The following is a 20,870-nucleotide window of genomic DNA, read 5'->3' as shown; positions in this document are numbered from 1 at the left end:
GAACCTCTTTAAGATAATTGGGGAAGGAAACCGAAAGTCTTTGCAAATGTCCAGAAATGTAACAAAATTCTGCCCTTCAGTTTCTTCCTTCTTCCCTCCCTCCTTTCCTGTTTGGAAGTCACAGCCTGCTCTCTTCTTAACCCACATGCATAATTGGGTGTGATCCTTATTTGGGGTGGGGGAATGTGCCTGTTTACTTTTAGTGGCTTTACATCGTTATTTCCAGTCTATTTTATTGCATTCTGTTATGGATGCATTCCCCCACCCACCTCCAGAGAGGAGTCTCTGACCATAAATAAATCAAATTATATAAAGATTTCATATGTGAGCCCCTAAATTATCATCTGGCATCAGAACCAAACTGAAATATTAGGAGGGGAAAAAAGCACCACAAGGAAGGGACAGAAGATGAAATAACTGTTGTGATAAGAACAAAAAAGCAAGAATATTCACTAAATAAAGGTGGAAGTGCTACAGTAAAACAGAGTAAAAAAAAAGCTCCAATTTTAAAACCAAAAGCTAAATTAGCTTTGTTTTAAAATGAATACTAAATATATGAGATGTTTTCCAACTTCTGTGCCTTCATTTTCAGTGCCCTGTTGTTTACAACAATGCACTCCTTCCCATTTACACATTACTTGAAATTATTTCTCTCACAATAGAATTATATTTAAACTATTCATTCCATAAGTAATATTAATGCACAACATTTCTTCAAATAATAACAGATATTTACTTACAAAGGTTTTGCGCAATCTTTGGATCCAGGATTTTGAGTTCTTTGATTCGTTTTTTAATAGGTTTCTTCTCTTCAAAACCTTCATCTCTCTTTACTGTCAAGATAAATGGTGCGTGTCAACATATAGCAATGTTTATATTACTACACTTGCATAGAATTTAAACTTCCAATATAGTTTCAAATTAGGTATGTACAAAAATACTCTATTCAATTACACAAAGTTCCAGTGTACTACAAATTACTTAAGCCAGCTTTCGTGTACAGGTGGTCCTCACTTAACGATGGTAATTGGGACTGGCAATTCCGTCAGTGATGTGGTCATAAAGCGCGACATCATGTGACCACACTGACTTATGACAGCAGTTGTGGCAGTTCCAGTCACCATTGTTAGGTAAATCTCACATGGTCGCAGCATCCCATGGTCCCGTGATCTCCATTTGCATCTTCCTGCTGGCTTCCTTGTCGATGTTGCTTGTTGAAAGCCAGCACCGAAGGTTGCAAATGGTAATCACATGACTGCAGGACGCTGTGACCATCATAATTGCAAGCCAGTTGCCAAGCGCCTGAATTGCGATCACATGACGGTGGGGATGTTGCAACAGCCACAACTATGAGGTTGTAACTTTCGTAACTTTGAACAGTTGCTGAACGATGACTTCCTGTATTCAGATCTCAGTGCTGAACAGCAAACTGTCTTTTCACATTGCTCTGTCATTGTACTGATGGCTTGTGATGCATCAGGCCTCACCTGAGCAGAACCATCCTTCCTGCTGCAACCTTCATTTCCTGTTTCAGCTAGTAATGAACAAGGGCTATGCTGTCATGAATTGGGCCACTGAGAAACAGAAGAAAGTTATCCACACATTCAGAGGAAACCTTTCACTCGCAAACACTGCTTGTTTAGAAACAAAACAAACCAGTTCAACCAATACAGTACTGAAAGGTTGAAATGCTACAAAATACTAGATTAGAACAACAACAACCCTGAAATGTGATTGAGAATGGTGATTATGGAATGAAAAACACATGAGTACTGCTAGTCGACACCTTACACACAAGTACTGAAACTATAAATATAGCACACCAAAGTCCAAGGGAAATCAGTGACATGTTATTATTAGATAAGTATTCAAGTTTTACCAGTTGCTGATGAGGCAATTACAGAGTTTTACAAGTTATCCTGAATAAAACCAGGGTAAGGTTTCTTAGGGATGGAAAATAGGGATCATATTTCATATTTGGAATTGGGTACTCATAATTAACTGGAATATTAGGTTCACTAATCACGAATGAAGAATTCCACACAACCTACTTCCTTAGAAGAATTCAACTGATATCCTTTGGCCAAAAAAAGTATTCATGCCTGTCTATAGGCGTGTGTGTGTGTGTGTGTGTGTGTTATGCATAAGTTTCAAACGCTATTCTACAGAGCCAGTTTGGTCTAGTGGTCAAGGCAATGGACTAGAAACCAGGAGACTGAGAGTTCTAGTCCCGCCTTAGGCATGAAAGCCAGCTGGGTGACCCTGGGCCAGTCCTTCCCTCTCAGCCCAACCCACATCACAGGGTTGTTGTTGCGGGGAGAATAGGAGGAGGAAGGAGTATTAGGTATGTTTGCCGCCTTGCGTTATTTATAAAAATAATAAAGGCAGGATAGAAAATAAATAAAATAAAATAATAAAATATTCATCTTTCCCATGAAAATTAATACTATTTAATGACTGTGTTAATAAAAATATAGGGCAAAAGGACAAAATAGAAAGGAAATATACATTATCTTCACACCAAAACAAGTCAACCACGGCAACAATTTGTCTGTTTTTATTTATTTACATGCATTTATATATGGTTTAGCTGCCAAGATTGTTTTGTTTCAACAAACCAGTTAGTAGAAAATATAGAGCAGGGTTTGGCTACCACTTACATATTAGGGAGAAGGTTTTGATCTCAACTCTTGCATCTTAGTAAGTTTATTGGGAAACGATAGTAAAGTGACTTGGGCTGTGATGGAATGATGCACATAAACACCAGGATAAAAGCTAGATAGAATGAACAAGCACATAGAGAGAACAAACACAAGCTCGCTAAACAAATTTTTGAACCTGGCCACTGCTTCAGAGCTATAAATGTCTATAAATATTTGGGTTTCTTAAACTGAACCATAATTTCAGTATTTATTTGAGCCAAGCCAATATCTTAGTGGGTGTTTCCTGGCTTTACAGGAAGTAAACAACACAACTGAATAGTCACTGCCACTGAACATCACAGACTATCATTTCCAGGGACAAAGTAGTAGTGGAATTCACTTTTTGGATTTTCTGTTCCACTGTCCTTCTTAGACTCTTTTCAATATGAATGTAACCTATACTATCCTCCTTTGGTCATTACTCTTTCTAGGTTCTAGTGATTCCCTTCCGTTTATTAGACAGCGGGAATTCGTTTTCAAAAGGGCTTATTGTACCTTAAAAAGAACTAGCACAGCACAATCAGGTCCCCCCCCAAAAAAGAAAATTACTGGTCATAACTAATATTCATGGTATATTTTCTCAGCTTTGAGTCATAGTCTATAATAGAATAAACAGCATTTTTAACAGTTCAATGAAGATATGTCTGCAGTAAGTGCACATTTTTCTTAATTGCACTATGTAAGGATAGCTTAAACGGAAAAGTGAAATAATACTATTGGCTAAGTTCTATTCCATACCTGTTGCTGTTATAAATGAATGTAACCCCAGTTATTAATGTAACAATTACCAAATGACACACATAAGTATTCATCAACTGTAGTGACAAGAGCTGCAGGTGTTTATTGAAAATAAAATAGGCTCATTTTCTAAAAGAACAATTTAAATCTGAAAAGTCATTTACTTACCATTCTTCTGACAACAAAAGGTAAGTTCCAGCTTGCATAGCAGATCAGTACTTTCATACTTTCCATCATTTGCCATTATCCAGAAACAGTTCTCAGTCATTTCATGCGGTCTAATCTGCAAAAGTAATATCATAATTTCATGTTATCCTTAATGCCATACTTTGTAGGGGTGAAAAAAGTGTGGTTCATGGCAATGTGAATGCCACCAGCCATCTACAACCTGCCAAGATTCCTGAGTGGAAAAACTGGTCTCTTTTGGAGGATGTGGATGGATTTATAGGATAAAATGTGTGTGTTTTAATTCAGAGTCTTTAAAACACCCAATTCCCATCGAACAATTAGGTTTTGGTGCTATCTCCACTGCCTTTCGAAGTGTGGCTTTCAACCGGTTATGGCTGAAAAGAAGTCAGAAGTTTGTTTATATATTTATTAAATTTATTCACTGCCCGATTCCCAGCAACTCTGGGCAGTTTGCAAATTGTTAAAAACATTAAAACAAGCTGTGTACTTCTGACTGAATTTCAAAGGATCAGCTACAGAAAGAGGATATTCCTCAACAGATGAATACTGCTGATTAGAATATTAGTATAGGGGCAGAGAAAAACATTATGGATGCTAAGATTATTGAGGATATCTAAACCACAGTAGCATTAAATAGATTCACAGAAAGCTGAAAAGCAGATGACTTCAAAACACAAAACAGCAATTGCCTTCAAAGGTGTCACAGAGTGAAAATTATTTACAATGGCAGTTGTAAGGTAGTGTGAACATTAAGAAGCTGAGGAACAACAAAGGGGGAAGGAAAACTGATGTCCTTAGCTGTGATATGGGAACTGCCAAGTCAACATCTGCATGATATCAACCCAACACCCATCAAAGAATAATGATGCTGGAAAGCTGCAGCACGTTCCTCCTCTCTAGTATAGCATCTCCATTGTCACTGCTTGCTATGTCTTAAATTAAAAACTAAAATTTAGTCAGTTAGTTTCTTAGAATTTATTTCCATGCTGCAGTGTATGAGGTACTTTGCGTCCTTGTCTTACCTTGGACCAGTTGAGTCTTTTCATGGTCACTTCAGGCTTAAACTCTTTTTTTGGCTTCAATCCAAAAGGCAGCACGTGAGGAGGAGGAGAGCACTGACTTCCAGGCAATCCATGTAGCAGAGGTGGTGGTGGTGGCGGGGGAATACCAAAAGAAGGATGGTTTTTTGAACCACCAGCGAAGGAAGATGGTAATGGGGGCAGAGGAGGTGGAGGTGGAATGGTTCCAGTGGAAGATCCTAAAGCTGGTAATAAATCTGATGGTGCATCAGCTGATGGAACCAGATGTGTGGGTCCTTCAAGAGAGGTCAGCGGGCAAGCATCAGTTGAGCCATTCTGGAAAGAAGAAAATGTTGGTGTTTGGAATTTAGAAATTTGTATAGTAAGTGCGCACTCACACCCATTCTCTTTCAAAGTACAGGTCAATAAATAGGTAAATTCAAGCAAGAATGGCTCCCTTATATATAATACATTACACAACAAGACAAACATAGACATTTAGAATATGGTTTCTAAAGGAAAATCCAGGTAGGTGAAAGGATTCAAATAGAAATCAGAAACCTTTCCTGATATACCGGTTTCAGTCAACAACCAGGGTATAATGGGATGGAAGGACACAAATTGTAAGCAAGTAGTTTTTAATACTGTAATGTTCTAATGATTCTTACTCTTTTTTATTTTTTCTTCCTTATATATTCTTTACCTTTTCCTCTTTTGTAGTATAGTAACTTTTTTTTTCTTAAAAAGAATTCATCAATAATTTCATAATTTTATTACATGATCCCTACTGTCTTGTTATTCTGATATCTGCATTGCGCATAAAGTTTATTAGTGAGTTTTGGGTCCGAACATATTCAGGTATCTTAAATCACTTACAAATATGGAAAAACGATTAACTTCATCGCATTTGTAAATTCTTTGTTCTTTACTTGATTCTATTTCTATGTTTGTCTATTTTTTCTTTCTTGTAAGTGGGAGAGGAAGTATATGTGATGGAATGTGTTCCTGAAGGAGGGGGTGATGTGGTGGAATTCTACACTGCCGCTGATTCCCAGGAAGGAGGGAACACATTCCAAGCTGATAAGAGGGCTTGCAGTCTAGAGAGTCTTGGCAGGGGGCGTCAAAGAGAGTCAGGGTAGTCCCGCCCTAGACTCTCCTGGGTTATTTCCCTGTAGGTTAGTTAGGATAGCTTTAGTCTGGCAAGATTCTGTCTATACGGTGAGAACTATAAAGAACCAGAGTTGGAATACATTGACTCAACATTGTTTCTTGGTCCGGTCCCGACAGTGTGTGTGCGTGCGTGTGTGTGTGTGTCTAAAGTAAATTCTACCATAGGAATACTCAAGGACTACCTTGCCTAAGGCAAGAAGATACTGTATATATATCTCACCTTTTTATTTAGCTTGTGCTGGTTTTTAAAAGAAACTGATAATTATTCTAAGATTTCTGTCTAACCCATTTTGTTTGGTTCACTGAAAAGCAACAAATAAGCATATTTATTTTATAACTTTTAAATATATAAACTCATTTAAAAAATACTGGTTTCAAGAAAGCCCTAAACCACAATGCAGTGCTTATAACTACAATAGCCACTTCTGTCTTACAGGGCTTATAGCATTTGCATCTCCAGACTCACAGCAGACAACATCCCAAAAGATATGGGGCAAATGCTGCCTGGACAACAGCTAAACATCCATCAAAAGTGCAATTTATTTATTTATTTGTTTGTTTGTTTATTTATTTATTTATTTGTCATATTTTTATCACTGCCCATCTCCCCCACTTGGGGGACCCTGGGTGGTTCACAATAAAACAGTATAAAATACAATAAAATCAGAATAATATCAATAAATATACGTATAAAATATAATAAAATCCAAGTGATGGAAGATCTAATTCCACCCAAAGGGGACCGGAATCGGTCCTGGCAGGACTAGGGAATCAACAAGCCCCATGAGTGGCTCTTCCTCTCCCCACTCCAGGCATGGTGACAAAACCAGGTCTTCAGCCATTTCCTGAAGTCCAGAAGAGAGGAGGCCAACCTCACTTCTGGGGAAAGGGTGTTCCAAAGGGCGGGAGCTGCTGCAGAGAAGGCCCGCCTCCTCGACCCCGCCAGATGGAACTGTCTTGCAGACGGGGTCCGTAGCATGCCCTCTACTGGCAACCAGTGCAGCTTGCGGAGCAAGGGAGTAATATGTGCTGATCTTGCACGAAAAACTGCCCGCGCGGCTGCATTTTGGACCAGCTATAGCTTCCGGATACTCTTCAAGGGTAGTCCCATGTAGAGCGCATTACAGTAGTCTATATGGGAGATGACCAGGGCGTGAGTGACTATTCGAAGGGCCTCTGAGTTAATTTGAATTAACTCACAGATGAGATGGGATTTCTAGCAGACCAACATTCAGGGAGGGAGGAATTGAGGACAGTAACACTGATAAGAAACAACCTGGCAAGTTCTTTAAAATAAAATAACAAACATAAATAAGTACCCAAGGGACAATCTCGACCAGAATTCTATTAAAAAGTGGCCAAGGAGATGCATTCAGGGAGCTCACAAGCACAGAGGGCAATAACTCTTTTTCATAACTGCTTACTACTAGGTGGTATTCAAAATGTGCCCTCCTGAAGATAAGCCACTGAATTTGTATAGCCCTCTTTTAAGACTCACTAAATTTGTAGCCACTGCTGTATCTGAGACAGCATGTTTCGTTGTCTAGCTACATATAAAAAAATAAAAATTTGATTTAACTAGCAACGGTTTAGGAATCTTCAGAAAAAAACAGAAAAAAAGCCCTGTATGTATACTCTTACACATGTGTAAGTCCCATTCAAATTTAATGAATATTTTGCTAACACAGATTTCCCCCTCTATTAGTCCAAGGGATTAGTCTATTAGCCAAGGGATTACTCTCTCATTTTATTAATCTTGAACCTGCCTGCATTTGCTTTGAACACCAGTCTGGAGTTCTAAACACTACAAGAGAGGGAGGAAAATGCCACATTTTCTGCATTATGCATGTTTTTACAGTATATGCATGGAACATCGTTCTTCTTATCTTCTTATAAATAGAGCAACTCCAACTACTGCTGTCTTTCTCCATATAGGAGCAATCCAGGACTAACACTTCAGGCATCCCTCCCTGGATGTTGGTCTGCTAGAAATCCCATCCTGTTTACTCTTGCAATGGACTTCACGGGGGCCACTGCATCATCTACAAGTTCCAAATGAGCAGTCTTACCACAAACTGCATATTCCAGGCTACATCTGGCTGAGGAGGCGGACACTAACACCTTTTGGCATACTGTGATGAAGGTCAGCCTTGAGGAAAAAGCCATTTTCAAAACACCAGTGAAGGTGATAAGGGAATTGCTTAATATTCCCATTATACTTCTAAAGTTAAGCCTGACTATGCTTCTTCTAAATTCTGAGAAACATACATAACTATGAGATAACTGGCATCTCTTAAAAGATGGTCTTCTATCCCGTCAGACAGCTCAAGATAATCCTCCTTCTCCTAAGACTTATCCACTTAATGGTATTTTTCTCTCTCTAATGGAAAGAGCGCAAGATGGGAAAGATGTTGGTAATGATGAAGATGCAGATGGAGGACAGAGATACAAGATGCTACAATCCATCAACTGTACATCTGGACACAGAGGCACACTTCATAAAGTACAAAGCATCACTAGGCTGAGCAACAATAAAAAAAAAAAATTGTTGCACCTCAGGTGGAAAATAACTTGCAAGACTCTTTAGAAGCATAGCAAGATGGAAGCCAAGAAACACCAAAAGGAACTAAATTGTTTCTATTTATGTCACATCACACTACCAAAAATATTAGGAGTCCATACAGACAATATTCTGAGGAATTTCTATTATGAGAGATGTGTAACAAGCTGGACCACTAAAATAGAGGCAAATTAATTTAGCAGCAAACCACTGAAGCAATGTGTGTGTCAACCAGTAGTTACTCCTCCTTCCCATTTCCACTGTCCCAAAACTCTACTTCCAGTGCCACAGCCATCATCCTCAGCAGAACAACCACTTCCAACACAAGCTTTTCCCACCAAGGCCAGAGGCTGGAGGAACTGAAAAATTACCACCATTGTGTGCTCCTTATTCAGAAATGACAAAACATAAGGGGTAGAAGCCTTTTATTGATTTCCATAACATAGCAGCATCACACGTTATTGTTAATTATTCTAACTTCATAAACAGTACCTTATGAATACAGATTTTTTTTACCTCATTTTTATACGCTTTTCTTTCTGCTTCAAGGAGACTAATCTTTTCTTCAGTCTTCTGAAGCTGTGCCTTTGTCTCTTGATGAGCTACAAACTCTTTTTCAAACTAGAGCATAAATGAGAAGGTACTGTATATCATTAAATTTACTGGGATAATTGTTCATTACCTTGAGTATTTCCATGCTATATTACCTAGATTTACATATTATGCAATCTTAAGTGGCTCTGGGGAGGTATGAAATATCAAATTGACTTTTGCTTCAAAACCAGGGAGTGAGATGGATTAGGCTCTGCTTTCCTCTTGACAAGTACATTGATTTCCATACCCTTTCCTTAAAAGTCCATTACTGGCGTCTATGCAGGATGAACTGTTATACCAGTTCCAGGCTGCTGTAAAGATAGAGGCTTGATCCTTGGATATTTTCAACAAATTAATCCACTGGATTCAAGACTTCTTTCATCTCATCCTTAATATTATGTTATTTTAAATGCTGGCTACCTCTTCTCCAAGGACACCAGTTTATTAGATCAGAAATTGGCACTTAGTCATGGCACCATTAGGCAAGCAAAGGGTCTTATTACCACTGTGGTTTTCGTCTTCACCAGAAAACAAGTGCAATGTGGGAAGACCTCATAATTAGTCAAACTAGCCACTTCTTCTTTGCCTTGAATTTAATATGAACCTGCGCAAGTGATATCTAACAGCCATATCCTATGAACTGTTACATACAGATCACACCGTACACAGTTTAGTCCAGGCATGGGAAACTGCTTGCCCCATTTTTAATTAATTTGCACTAGACCGAACGGGTGTGGTTAGAGGCATGTTGTCACTTGAAGGGTGAGGCCAATTATTTTTGTCCCTCTTTGGGAAGTTCTTAAGGATCAAGGCCACCAAATCTCCCAACAATGTCCAAAAAATCTGGACCTGTCCATTTCAGGGATGCTCTGGAGGGCACAACAGAGGGTGCTGGGAAGCCATTTCCTCTAACAAGCTTCAAGTTCCCTTGATGTAGGCTAATAATTCCAATAACAAAGCCAACACACAATTTATCTTGCAACAGGTCCTACTGTAAAATAGCAGATGTCTTTGATGTTCTTATGCCAATGCTGTTTTACAACACAGTACATGGATAAAAGGTAAATTGGTGGAACATGGTTGAGACAACTGAGAACTGTAGTTGAGTAACAAATGGAAGGACACAAATTCTCTGCCCAGAATTTAGAAGAAGTGATGAATTGATCCATCGTGATTTTTCCTTAGTGAAATTTCTTGAAACATTTCCTCAAAATTTCTTTCAATCATAATACTGTCTGTTTGTTTTGCATCAAATAAAAGGAAGCAAAGATGAAAGCTAAAAGGCTGATGTACAAACATTGTCACTGACAAATGCACACTCCAAGGGCCAGAAACACATAATAAAACTGTTTGATTGATCTCTTGATACTTTAACTGAAAAGCAGCTGTAGGCTCCAGCTGTGGATCAGGGCAGCAATAACATTTTACGATCAAACTCCCTTCTAGCTATTATGTTTTCGTAAGGAGGGGGAAAAAAGTGGCCATCAATTTTGGATCACACAACTAGGTTTTAAACTACAGGTAAAATGCAGAGCTCTACTTTTGTTACCTTGCCTCTTATAAAATAATTTTGTTTCAAATCTCAGAGATTAGAAGACATTTGGACATTGAAATTTGTAGGCTTGTAAATAAAACGTTTCTAAAATTACTTACCTTTTTCAAGAATTCTGAAGCTTTTCCTTCAAGTTCTTCCATTTTCTTCTGTTCAATACAGATATCTAGCAGAAAACAGTCTATATAAATCTTCTGGATAGCTTTTACTGCCTGGCCAATCTCAGAGAACAGTCAATAGCGAGAGTAAGATTTATGTTAACTCATAATCAACCCTGAGACCAAACAAATCTGTACAGTCAGCATATCAAGAAAAATATGCATATTTAGTTCCTAATTAAGTAGAAACAAATTTTTAAAAACTGCTTCCCTTAACGACTGACAGCTATGCAGCTAGTTTCAAAGTGCAATGACTACAATTTTCATAAAGCAGTTTAAAAGACATGGGGATTACTTTAATCTATGCAAAACCATAGGCTTTGAGAATATTTTGGGGACAAGGATTCAGAAAGAGCAAGGCAGAGGCCAGAAATATCATTTTGGATGAATTTCCTCCATAAGTATCAGAGATGTTTAGCAATTACATTATTGGTTTTGATAGATACTGAAGGAAATGGCATTTGTAACTGTGTCAGGATCACGAAAACACGTATTGCAAGTATGTACACTGATCAGGAAAAAAGATTTATTGCAGCTTATTACCAAATGTATACACAAACACAACTGGCAAAAACAAATGTACATCACTATAGAACACTTCCAGAATTTAATCTTTGGAATTATTCTTTCATTTATCACATCTATATGGCCTCCCATCTCATAAACGTGACTCCGGGCGGCATACAATAACGGTCCCTGTGAAATCTGTGCAGCAACTCATTTTTTTAAAATATAATCTTCCATACGAACATAAATATGTAATATAAATAGCCTACCCAATATGTGACTGAAATTTACGTCCAGCCTTTTTCGGTAACTAAAATCTGGGTCCAGACCACTTCTGTGTAAGACTACCTGTGAAACACACTCTTCGATTAACTTGAAATACAGAGGTCTAAAGAAATGACAAGAAAAGTATGTTTTTTTAGTTATACACTTCTGAGATGATACTGCTTTTAATGCAGCACAACGTATCCATCCTCCAGGACTGATCTGAGGTAGGATTTAAGACTTCTGTCAGTCTTGCCAAGACTGAACCCTGGCTAACGCTAGCTGGAGAACTGATTCAATAATCAAATATGTCTCAGGAATACGACTCATGCTTAAGCAGGATGGAAACTGATCCATCCTATCCCTTGATGAAGTGCCTACAAAACCTGACAAACAGCTAGAATATCAGCATGCTACTGGTGGGGAAGAGCAGGAAATGTGAGTTAACCGTATGTCCTGCGCAAGAGGACTATGGAAGTAGGACAACTGGACACACTTTGCTCTGATCCACTACGACTCTGTTTCTCTTGATGCTTTCCTTGGATGTCCTTGGGCATCTAGTTGATCACTGTTCAAAGCAGGATGCTGGATTAGACAGACAAATGGTTTTCAAACCTGGCAACTTTAAGATTTGTGGACTTCAACTCCCAGAATTCTGGCCTGATCCAGGAGAGGTCTTATTAGGGCTGTGTGAGGCAACATTTCACTTTGCAGAGCAGCCTTTACTTTAATTGCTGGAGTGAAGTTTTGCCGTAACAGAGAAAAGCAAGGGGCTGTGCTTTGGTGCACCGCCACAGTCACTTCATTTCAGTGGATGTATCTTCTGTGCCCATGTGCAAAGAAGAGAGCTGAAGACTGAGAGTGCCTGCTTGCTTGGCAACTAGGGAACACTCCACTGATGGCTCAATCATAGCACAGTGCCCCCACCGACTTAATTTTTATGTTTCTTACTCTATCTACTTCGCATACAATTTTATTTCATTATTTGGTAGGGTCCTCTAAGCTTCTTCCTGCTTCCATTTATTTTTGCCACGTAAAAATCTACTGCTTCGAGACTTGTATCGCAAACCTTTATCTCACAACATCAGTTAGAACAATCACAAAAGTGCTTATATGAAAAGACTCTTGTTTCTACCCATTTCTCCCCACAATATTTTACAGTGAACACCAACTTCTATCATACAAGGTTTAACATTGGCCAAATAACTATGTGGAAAAGCAGTTCAAAAAGAAAAAAATAAAATAAAATAAAATGAACAGAGGAAACAAATATGCTATTTGTCAGTCTTCGGGGATGCTGAGCATCGGTGTGATAAACACGCTAACAGAAATGAATGTTTGGAATTCAGTGGGCAGCAACCGGCAATCTTGAACAAGACATTTACACCTTCGAACATCAAGCAGCTTTTTAACTTAACTTTATTTAACTTAACTTAAATTTTAACTTTAAATGCATTAATATATAAAGGAACACATAAAGGTTCTTGTCCCTTTACATATTAATGCATTTAAATAGCCTGCCATTTCACTGTGAGCTCAAGATGGCCCTTATTATGAAACAATCATTTCGCAATGAAGACCCTGCGAGGTAGATTGGGAGAATGACTGGCCCAAAGTCTCCCCCAGTAAGGTTTTCATTCATGGAATGAATTCTCTAGTCAGTCTAGTACTCTGCTTAACTCATTATAACACCTTCTCTCAATGTCACTGTTTCATTTAAATGACCCACTCATGTCATCGGCGTAACAACAGAAGACGGTATTTCCAGAAGACCAGTTGGATTCCACCACAAAAATCTTTCTTTTCTCTTTCTCAGAACCATAGCTAAGATTGAATTATCTATTAAGCAGACTAATCACAAATATTCCCTTACACCAAATTATGAAAACCGTTATCAGGCTCATACCACACCATAGGGTAAAGCCAACATTTGGAGACCTGTTTCTGTATTTTGGGGGAACTATGAGGTTTTAAAGAACATTCCAACTCTTAAATATTTCTCTCAAATTAGGCTGTGGCTCTTGACCTGCCACCCTTGACGTGACAGTTGTTGCACACTTCTACGTTAAACTTCAGATGTATTTGAAAATCTTCTACGAAACTAAGACTCTTTCTGTAATAAAGTGTGAATAGATTGCATATTTGACACTCCGTAACAAATATCCCAACAGGAGCTTCAGTGAGTTTTCTTACCATATGATTGCTTTCTTACCGTATAAACTGATCATTTCGTATCAGCAAGAGATGTTGCAGTATAGAAAGGAAGTGACTTTCTGCACTTGTATCCTTAACGGTATTCCACACTGAATTATAAACATCATTTGCATCAGTAATCAAATTAAGGATAAAACAGCTAACTTGGATTGTAAATTATAGATTCATTTTTTATTTTCAAGATGAATTTAGATTTTTGCTGGAGTCGTTATGTAAAATAATCTAGAGTGAAACGTTTTAAGTTGGTGAGGAAAATTGATTCATGTATTTGGTCCAAAATGAGGCATCTGCCCCAAACTGATTTTGTTCCAGAACTTCTTGGAACAACATAGCAATTCTTACTGTATATCCATAACTCCCACCTTTAACTATCACTCAGTAATGAAAATTGTTGACTGTGTAAGTTGATTCAACTAAGAATCATAAAAATGACATCACTGTTTGGATGCTTGCTACCAAGTCTGGTTTAACTGTCTGAAAATTTCCAGTTTTTCTTTAAAGGATATTCGAATTCTGATCTGATATCATCTAAACGGTGAGAAAATTCAATCATATCTTCTTCTTTGTGTTCACTGAACACTTTGAGCTGGATATCCAAAGCATCATTCCTCATGCATCTCAGGAGCTGCAGTGGGGAAAAACAGCAACAATACTGTAATTAATAACTGCATGTTAAAATGAGTTATTTTGAACAAAATGCACGAATCAAAAGATTTGGGGAATTTATGCTATTCAAATATAGTTTGTGAAACAATTTTTACAGGCAACAGTTCTGTCTTAGTAATTCTATGAGATATTTCACACAACTTCTTCCCATCCCAATCTTCTAATTTAAATATTAAGTCACGCATAAACAGACTTACTGGCAGTTGCTCTTTCAATCCACAACGCATAAACTCATTTCGAATGTGGAGTCTGAAGTCCAGATCATCCGGAGTTGTAACTAGGGCATTGATGAACTGCATACAAGCTATCTACAAAAGGGAACAACTTTAATCTGCAGAATTTAGCCTTCATTTGTTTATGTTACCACCTTCGTAGCATATTCTGACTAGGAAACACACAGAGAAAACAGACCATTCAGCCATAGCCAACAATGACTAACTATTTAATTGCTATGAACATTATGATATTCTCATAGCATGAACAAATGTCTGTGTATAGTTGGGGGAAGGATATCCGTAAAATAATGTTATTAAAAGGAGAATATCTATATAATTTCAGGGGGTTATTAAACATTTCCGTTTTTATCTGCCAAAAGAAACTCAGGAACACATCTAGATATAGACACACTTAAGAAATGATAATAAACATTTTCAAACTTTTCTTTTGTTATTTTAAGTCCAGGTTATTTAAGCTTTACAAATACTGGATAAACACAAAGTTCCAGTTAATTATTCTTTATTTAAAACAAAATATGATATTTAAAATAACAGAAGATGCCCCAGCTATTACAGTCAAGAGAATTTCAAGGGTTAAAATTGAAGTGTAGCTATTGTATTTTTTTTAGGTAATCAGGTGGCATTGTCTGTCTTTCTAGATGACATAGATAGGCAGTAGTATAGGAATGGCGTATCCGAAAAGAGATTTGATATCATATGTCCTCTGCTGAAAAGCCAAAAGTAATTAACTGTACCTTTCATGGAAAAAATTGGAACCAGTACCCACCAAATCAGGATAGCACAAGCTTAGGATTCAACCTCAGTTTGTTTGTCACTATCATTATGTAACTGAAGGTATCTACACAGTTACTTTTTCCAACCTGGCAAGTGATTAACTAGAGAAGTTGCATAGGATAGACCATTCCCATATTTTGAGTGTAATAGCCAGTTTAATGAATGAGCATCCCATTGCTAAGAATTCTAGATAACTGATAGGCTGATTGTTCTGTTCTGATGTCCACCAGAAACTGACTGTCGGATTTCATAATAATATCCTCATCCGGTGTCTGGATGTAGGCTTGCCTTGGTTAAGTACTAATCTTAGGCAGAAATGTTTTATTGTGAGGACCCCTGATTTAGCCCATACCTGCAATTCTGGAGTCAGCTATTGAAGTGAGGCATATTGAAAAGAAAAGTATTTGAAATATCCACAAATCTCTTTTGAACATAAACAACAAGCAGTAAGTGTTGTAAGGCCCACTGCAGCAGCTGCTACTCAAGCTGGAAAGGTGGCCTGAGAATTAAGTCTTTAGGGCCACCACCAAGAAATATAATAAACCCTACATCACCTATATCTTTCCTGCAGTAATTTTCAGTCCTTTGTGTGATCAGTTCTGACACTGAAAAGATTTTCCCCATGTAGTGGACAATTTTCTGCCTTTTAAGTGATTCCTGCCAACAGCATTCAGGCACAATATCACAAAGCAACAGCCTCACTCCGGACATTGGAACTGCAGCCTGCTTCACGTTTCACCACGTTGATCTTCTGATTCAACTGCTGACTTCTGTCATAAATACATTAGCTAATGCTTTCTGGCACATGGAAAGTGAGCAAAAAAAGAAGCAGATGCCTTTTCTTGCAAAAGATGCTGGTACCATAAGTGTGTTATTTATCTATTTGAAAAGAGAGGGGTTTAATGCAGTTCACCATTTACTGCATCTAGTTCGTGACCTTCAGTCGCTGGCTCTGAATGCACTCTGCTTTTGGTTCAGTTTTGAATGTTGAATACTGGAACAGGAACTGACACTCTTCCTGTTATTTTATGGAAAAATTCCAATTATTTAATCATAAGGAGTAATGAAGATAATTTCTGCCATGCCTGCATGGCAGACTAGTGGACCTTAAATTCTCAAGAAAAGTTGTTTTTCAGAGTGGTACAGCAAATTAAAGGACTAGATCTAATACTTTTTTTTACTTAAGCTGATTCCATATTTGTCACAATACATAATATTTGACACACAACATGCCATTAGTCACACAAAGACAACATAAATCATTCTGCAGATATTTGTCTGTCTAGCTGCATCCATGATTGAAGGGTTGTCCCAGGATTTCTTTTTCTTTACAGTTACTAGATTAGTTGCATTTATTGGCTTTAAAATACTACAAGAAGTATTACTTACTTGCAGATGGACTGAACTTTCCTTGAGACCCTTCAGAATGGGGCAAAATCGGTCAATACCTCTCTCTTCTGCTGCTGTAGTCAAGGCTTTCAAAATTTTTTCAAGGCTATGGAAGGAAGGAAGGAAGGAAGGAAGGAAGGAAGGAAGGAAGGAAGGAAGGAAGGAAGGAAGGAAGGAAGGCAGGCAGGCAGGCAGGCAGGAAGGACGGAAGGAAGGCAGGAAGGAAGGCAGGAAGGAAGGAAGGAAGGAAGGAAGGAAGGAAGGAAGGAAGGAAGGAAGGAAGGAAGGAAGGAAGGACGGACCTATTATTACTTGACACTTAAACAGACATGAATACTTAAGCCTCACCTGTTAAATACTTTTTTTTTCAAGGATCTTGCAATCAGAAATAAATTATCAAGCAATATTTCCCAGAAGCGTCCAATCACCAACCAACCACACTAGAGTTCAAATTCTACACAGACTATAAATCCTGCAGTTCCCACTTTGGAACTCTTGTGCCAGGAAACCCTCACTGGATCACAAAGCAAAACACCTGCAAAAAACATGATCTCTTTTTTTGATACCAGTCTCCCTAAGCCTGGAGAACCCCAACTAAAAGTGTATAGAAATATTTCTACGCACTTAGAACTCCGCACAAAAAACGTCCAGAAGCATGGGATCTTTATGACATCTCTTTCGAAGATTACGCAGATATTCAGAAGATGGTGTTTCATTCTACTGTGTTTATTATTACTTCCAAAACTACTAGTACTTTCAGTAAATTTCAGGCCTTTATTTTTAACACAATTATTTCCAATCAAAATAAGATTTGACTCCTTAAAAATGTTCTAAATTAATTGGCTACATATGTCATCAATGTTATACTTACATGTTTTCCTCTCCAATAATACATATTGCAGACAGAAGTTTAACTGCATCAGTCATCATGTTGATTTGTTTGGGATCAATTGTTTTGGCCAATAATGAAAAACTTCTTTCTTCACCCATTATTCTTTCCAAACCATACTAAAGGACAAGAAATAAAGGTTAATTGGAGGCAGAAGGTGATCATTAACAAGATGTACCAATGCACATACTGTAAGTTGCCTAGCCATGTTTCTACCTATATATAAAGAAAACCCATGAAATCCTACAAAACTATGAAGATTTTCATAAGGCACTTCCACAAAAAGGAATCAGCAATGTTAACTATGTAAAAAAATTGAGATTTACTTAAAATGTTCAGTTTTCTTTTTATTTAATAGTCTTCCTCTCCCTCCCCCCACCTCCATATATACTGTTTTTACAACCCACACATTCCGTTAGGCGGGTAACTAATATCTTTATAATATACCATTCTTGTTTGGAATAGTTGCCACATACGTACTTAATTCTTTCTGTTTTGTTTAAAAGGATTTCAGTCGAAATCTTAAAACAGTCTCCCAAGATTCAGTAGCAAGCTATGCCTTGTAAATTCTCATTTCGAATTCTCAGTTCCAGAATGCCACGTTGTTCCTCAAATCTGCATGTTATTCTGTGATAACAGGCTGTGGTCCTTGAGAATAACCCAAAATGGGCTTTGCAAATACTGATGTACACCAGCCTTTGCCAACACAGTGCCTTCCAACTGTGATACTCCCAGAAAATTAAAAAAAAAGAGGAGTCCAGCTGTTCCAGGAGCCATGCCTCAAAATGCAAAGTGTCCATTTTGAAGCAACAAGCAAGGGAACACAGAAGTTAAACTGGTGCACTCCCAAGATGACCTCAAGACTCAAGTCAATTTGGAATGACAGTCAGCATTCAGGAATGTTTCCTCAGGAATAGAAAAGCCAGTACAATTAAAAAAATTCTTCCACATTTTAACAATTCACCAATATTACAAATTCATAAAAAGCAACATTTCATTATCAATAAAGATACTTATTTTGCAATCAGAACAAGGAGAACCAATCTTGTCCTGCCAATTACTAAGCAACTGCTAACAGTGACAGGGTTTGTGCTGTTTACAAGCAATTTAATACGTCACAACCTGCCCATTTCATATCGACTCTGGTTCTAAATGCTTTATTTTCATATGCATCAGCAGCTATCTCTACCACCACATGCAGCTATCCTTTCATAAACACAACGTTTATATAGCATTTGGACAACCTCAAGGAGGGATACTTAAATTACTGCACTATTGAGAAAAATGCTCTACCTGCTATTGCTTTTAAAAACTGCTTAAGTCCTATTAGGGAAAAAATGAGATCCTACAGATACAGAATTTGACTTGGATGTGAAAAAAAATACAGATTCAATGCTCTCCTGCATCATTGACAAATTGTGTCCTCTAAGTATCATTAGAATAAATTTGAAATTTGAGCCAAAAAATTGCAAACCAATTAAAGGTTTCATTAAAGGGCAGACCCACAAGAATACTCTTGACAAGCAGAGAAAGCAAACGGTTTCTCCTGGGTACACTTCATGTTACTGCCTTTCCTGTCCCCTTCCTCTAGAGATAACCTTCATGGAATCCTGATCCTTTCAATGACTAGAAAAAAATCCCAAATCTGAACCTAGTCCTAAAAGCCATAAGGTCTTATGCCTACCTCATAAACCTCACTGAGTTGCATGTGTGTAAGACTGCAATTTTAAATAATTAAGTAAATTAGTGCACTGACCTTGTTATTCATAAAAGCTTTCAAGCACTGAATTATCTTATGCTGTATCTTCTTTAGAATTCTGTCCTGTCTGAATGCAAGGAAATAAATATACAAAATTATAACATGTTGATTATTATCCATCCTTTCTGAGAATTATACACTTGTTAGAAGACTTACTGTTTCGTTTCAACCAGTCTCTCTAAAATGTCCAGTAATAATCCAAGTCCTTCATGTCCAAAGTTCTCAACCCAACTGCAAAAATATATTTTATATATTAATTTTAGGTATTATGAGTAAAGGCGATCAGTGTATGGATCTAAGCCAAAAACCACGTTAATGCAATGGATACCTATACCCCTGTCTGCTCAGTTCCTCGCTGTCCCATTTAGTTTCTATGAACTTTGGGAAGAGGCAATTGGGGGGGGTGTTGGGGGCACTGGAGATGGGTAATAGGATTCTGACATACATCATCACAAAACAGCTGTCCATTTTCTCTTTATGTGCTTTGTTCTTTAACATCATATTTCATAACAGAAGACAGCACATCAGATTTAAGGATATATTCAGTGTTTTGTTTTGTTAACAGCAGCACTTCTTAAAATAATGGGGGGTTTCTTCCTGGAGACAGCGCTTTCCTCGCCTTAAATCAGCTTCTCTTCTATCACAGCATGCAAACACTGGTAGGTCACAAGCTGATTCTGGTGCTCGCTCCTAGCACAGCTGCAGGGCGGTTAACAATCACAGCCTACTGTTTGTCCATCTCTCCCCCAACTCTTGCAATTTCTTCTTCTCTGCTTCCTCACGGCCTTTCTTCTCCTCCCCTGCCTTGTAATTCCCTCTACAAAGTGAGGGCCAGAGCTCTGCCCAGAAGCCTTATGCCCTCCAGCCATTTCTCTTCCTTTCAAAGGGGGAAGCAGGTGTTCAAGAACTGCACTTTTTAGTAAGGAAAGGGGAAAGTGGATTAGGTTACAAGCCTCAGTGTACCCGTGCCACATGCAGCATCCCCTGCTACTGATAGACACAATACCATTCGGTTTAGGCCCACTTCACCCAGTTTTACCCAAAGCAAACTCACATTCTTCTATATAGGCTAGAGGCCACCTCTCAAACCAACAGGCTATTACCAACATCCACTAGCCTGGATGTACTGTACATGCTGTGTGTGGCATTGTGTTACTTACCCCAAAAGGGAATAGCATGGTAAGCACGTCTGACTTGACTGTCAATTCCCCAGTTTGCCAGGAAAAGGCTTACATGTTTAGAATAGGAATATGGGAAACCGCTTCATATGGGGTCAGCCATTGGTCCAGGCTATTCAGCACTGCAGCAGTTCTCTAGGATTTCAGAATGGAGGCGACCAGCTTAGGGCTCAATTACTGAACCCATGGAAAGCTGGATGAGCAGAGTAGGATCTGTGTGGTCAGCACTGTGGATGGCTACTTGGAGGACATTACTATGTTTTTATTATTTATCTTTGTCAAGTCTACTGGTGGTATCTTTTGTGATATCTG

The 20,870-nt window shown here is 38.2% G+C and overlaps 1 protein-coding gene across 1 annotated transcript in view; it reads right to left on the bottom strand.

Moving 5' to 3' along the window:
* DIAPH3 (diaphanous related formin 3) overlaps positions 1-19,447 on the bottom strand; it is an 87,082-nt gene extending 67,635 nt beyond the window's left edge. Inside the window, exons 1-12 of the mRNA XM_063304548.1 lie at positions 19,378-19,447; positions 17,604-17,740; positions 16,733-16,838; positions 14,531-14,641; positions 14,174-14,292; positions 13,666-13,782; positions 11,459-11,577; positions 10,626-10,690; positions 8,895-8,999; positions 4,652-4,984; positions 3,609-3,723; positions 741-833 (exon numbers count right to left, since the gene is read on the bottom strand). Of these exons, the coding sequence (XP_063160618.1) occupies positions 741-833; positions 3,609-3,723; positions 4,652-4,984; positions 8,895-8,999; positions 10,626-10,690; positions 11,459-11,577; positions 13,666-13,782; positions 14,174-14,292; positions 14,531-14,641; positions 16,733-16,838; positions 17,604-17,740; positions 19,378-19,389 (1,432 nt within the window). The 5' untranslated portion in view covers positions 19,390-19,447. The remainder of the gene's footprint in view (positions 1-740; positions 834-3,608; positions 3,724-4,651; positions 4,985-8,894; positions 9,000-10,625; positions 10,691-11,458; positions 11,578-13,665; positions 13,783-14,173; positions 14,293-14,530; positions 14,642-16,732; positions 16,839-17,603; positions 17,741-19,377) is intronic.
* Positions 19,448-20,870: the final 1,423 nt, after the last annotated feature.

Source organism: Candoia aspera, chromosome 5, assembly GCF_035149785.1.
Source record: "Candoia aspera isolate rCanAsp1 chromosome 5, rCanAsp1.hap2, whole genome shotgun sequence".
Lineage (NCBI taxonomy): Eukaryota > Metazoa > Chordata > Lepidosauria > Squamata > Boidae > Candoia > Candoia aspera.
Note: the sequence above shows the minus strand (reverse complement) of the source record. Positions and strands in the feature narration are given on the sequence as shown.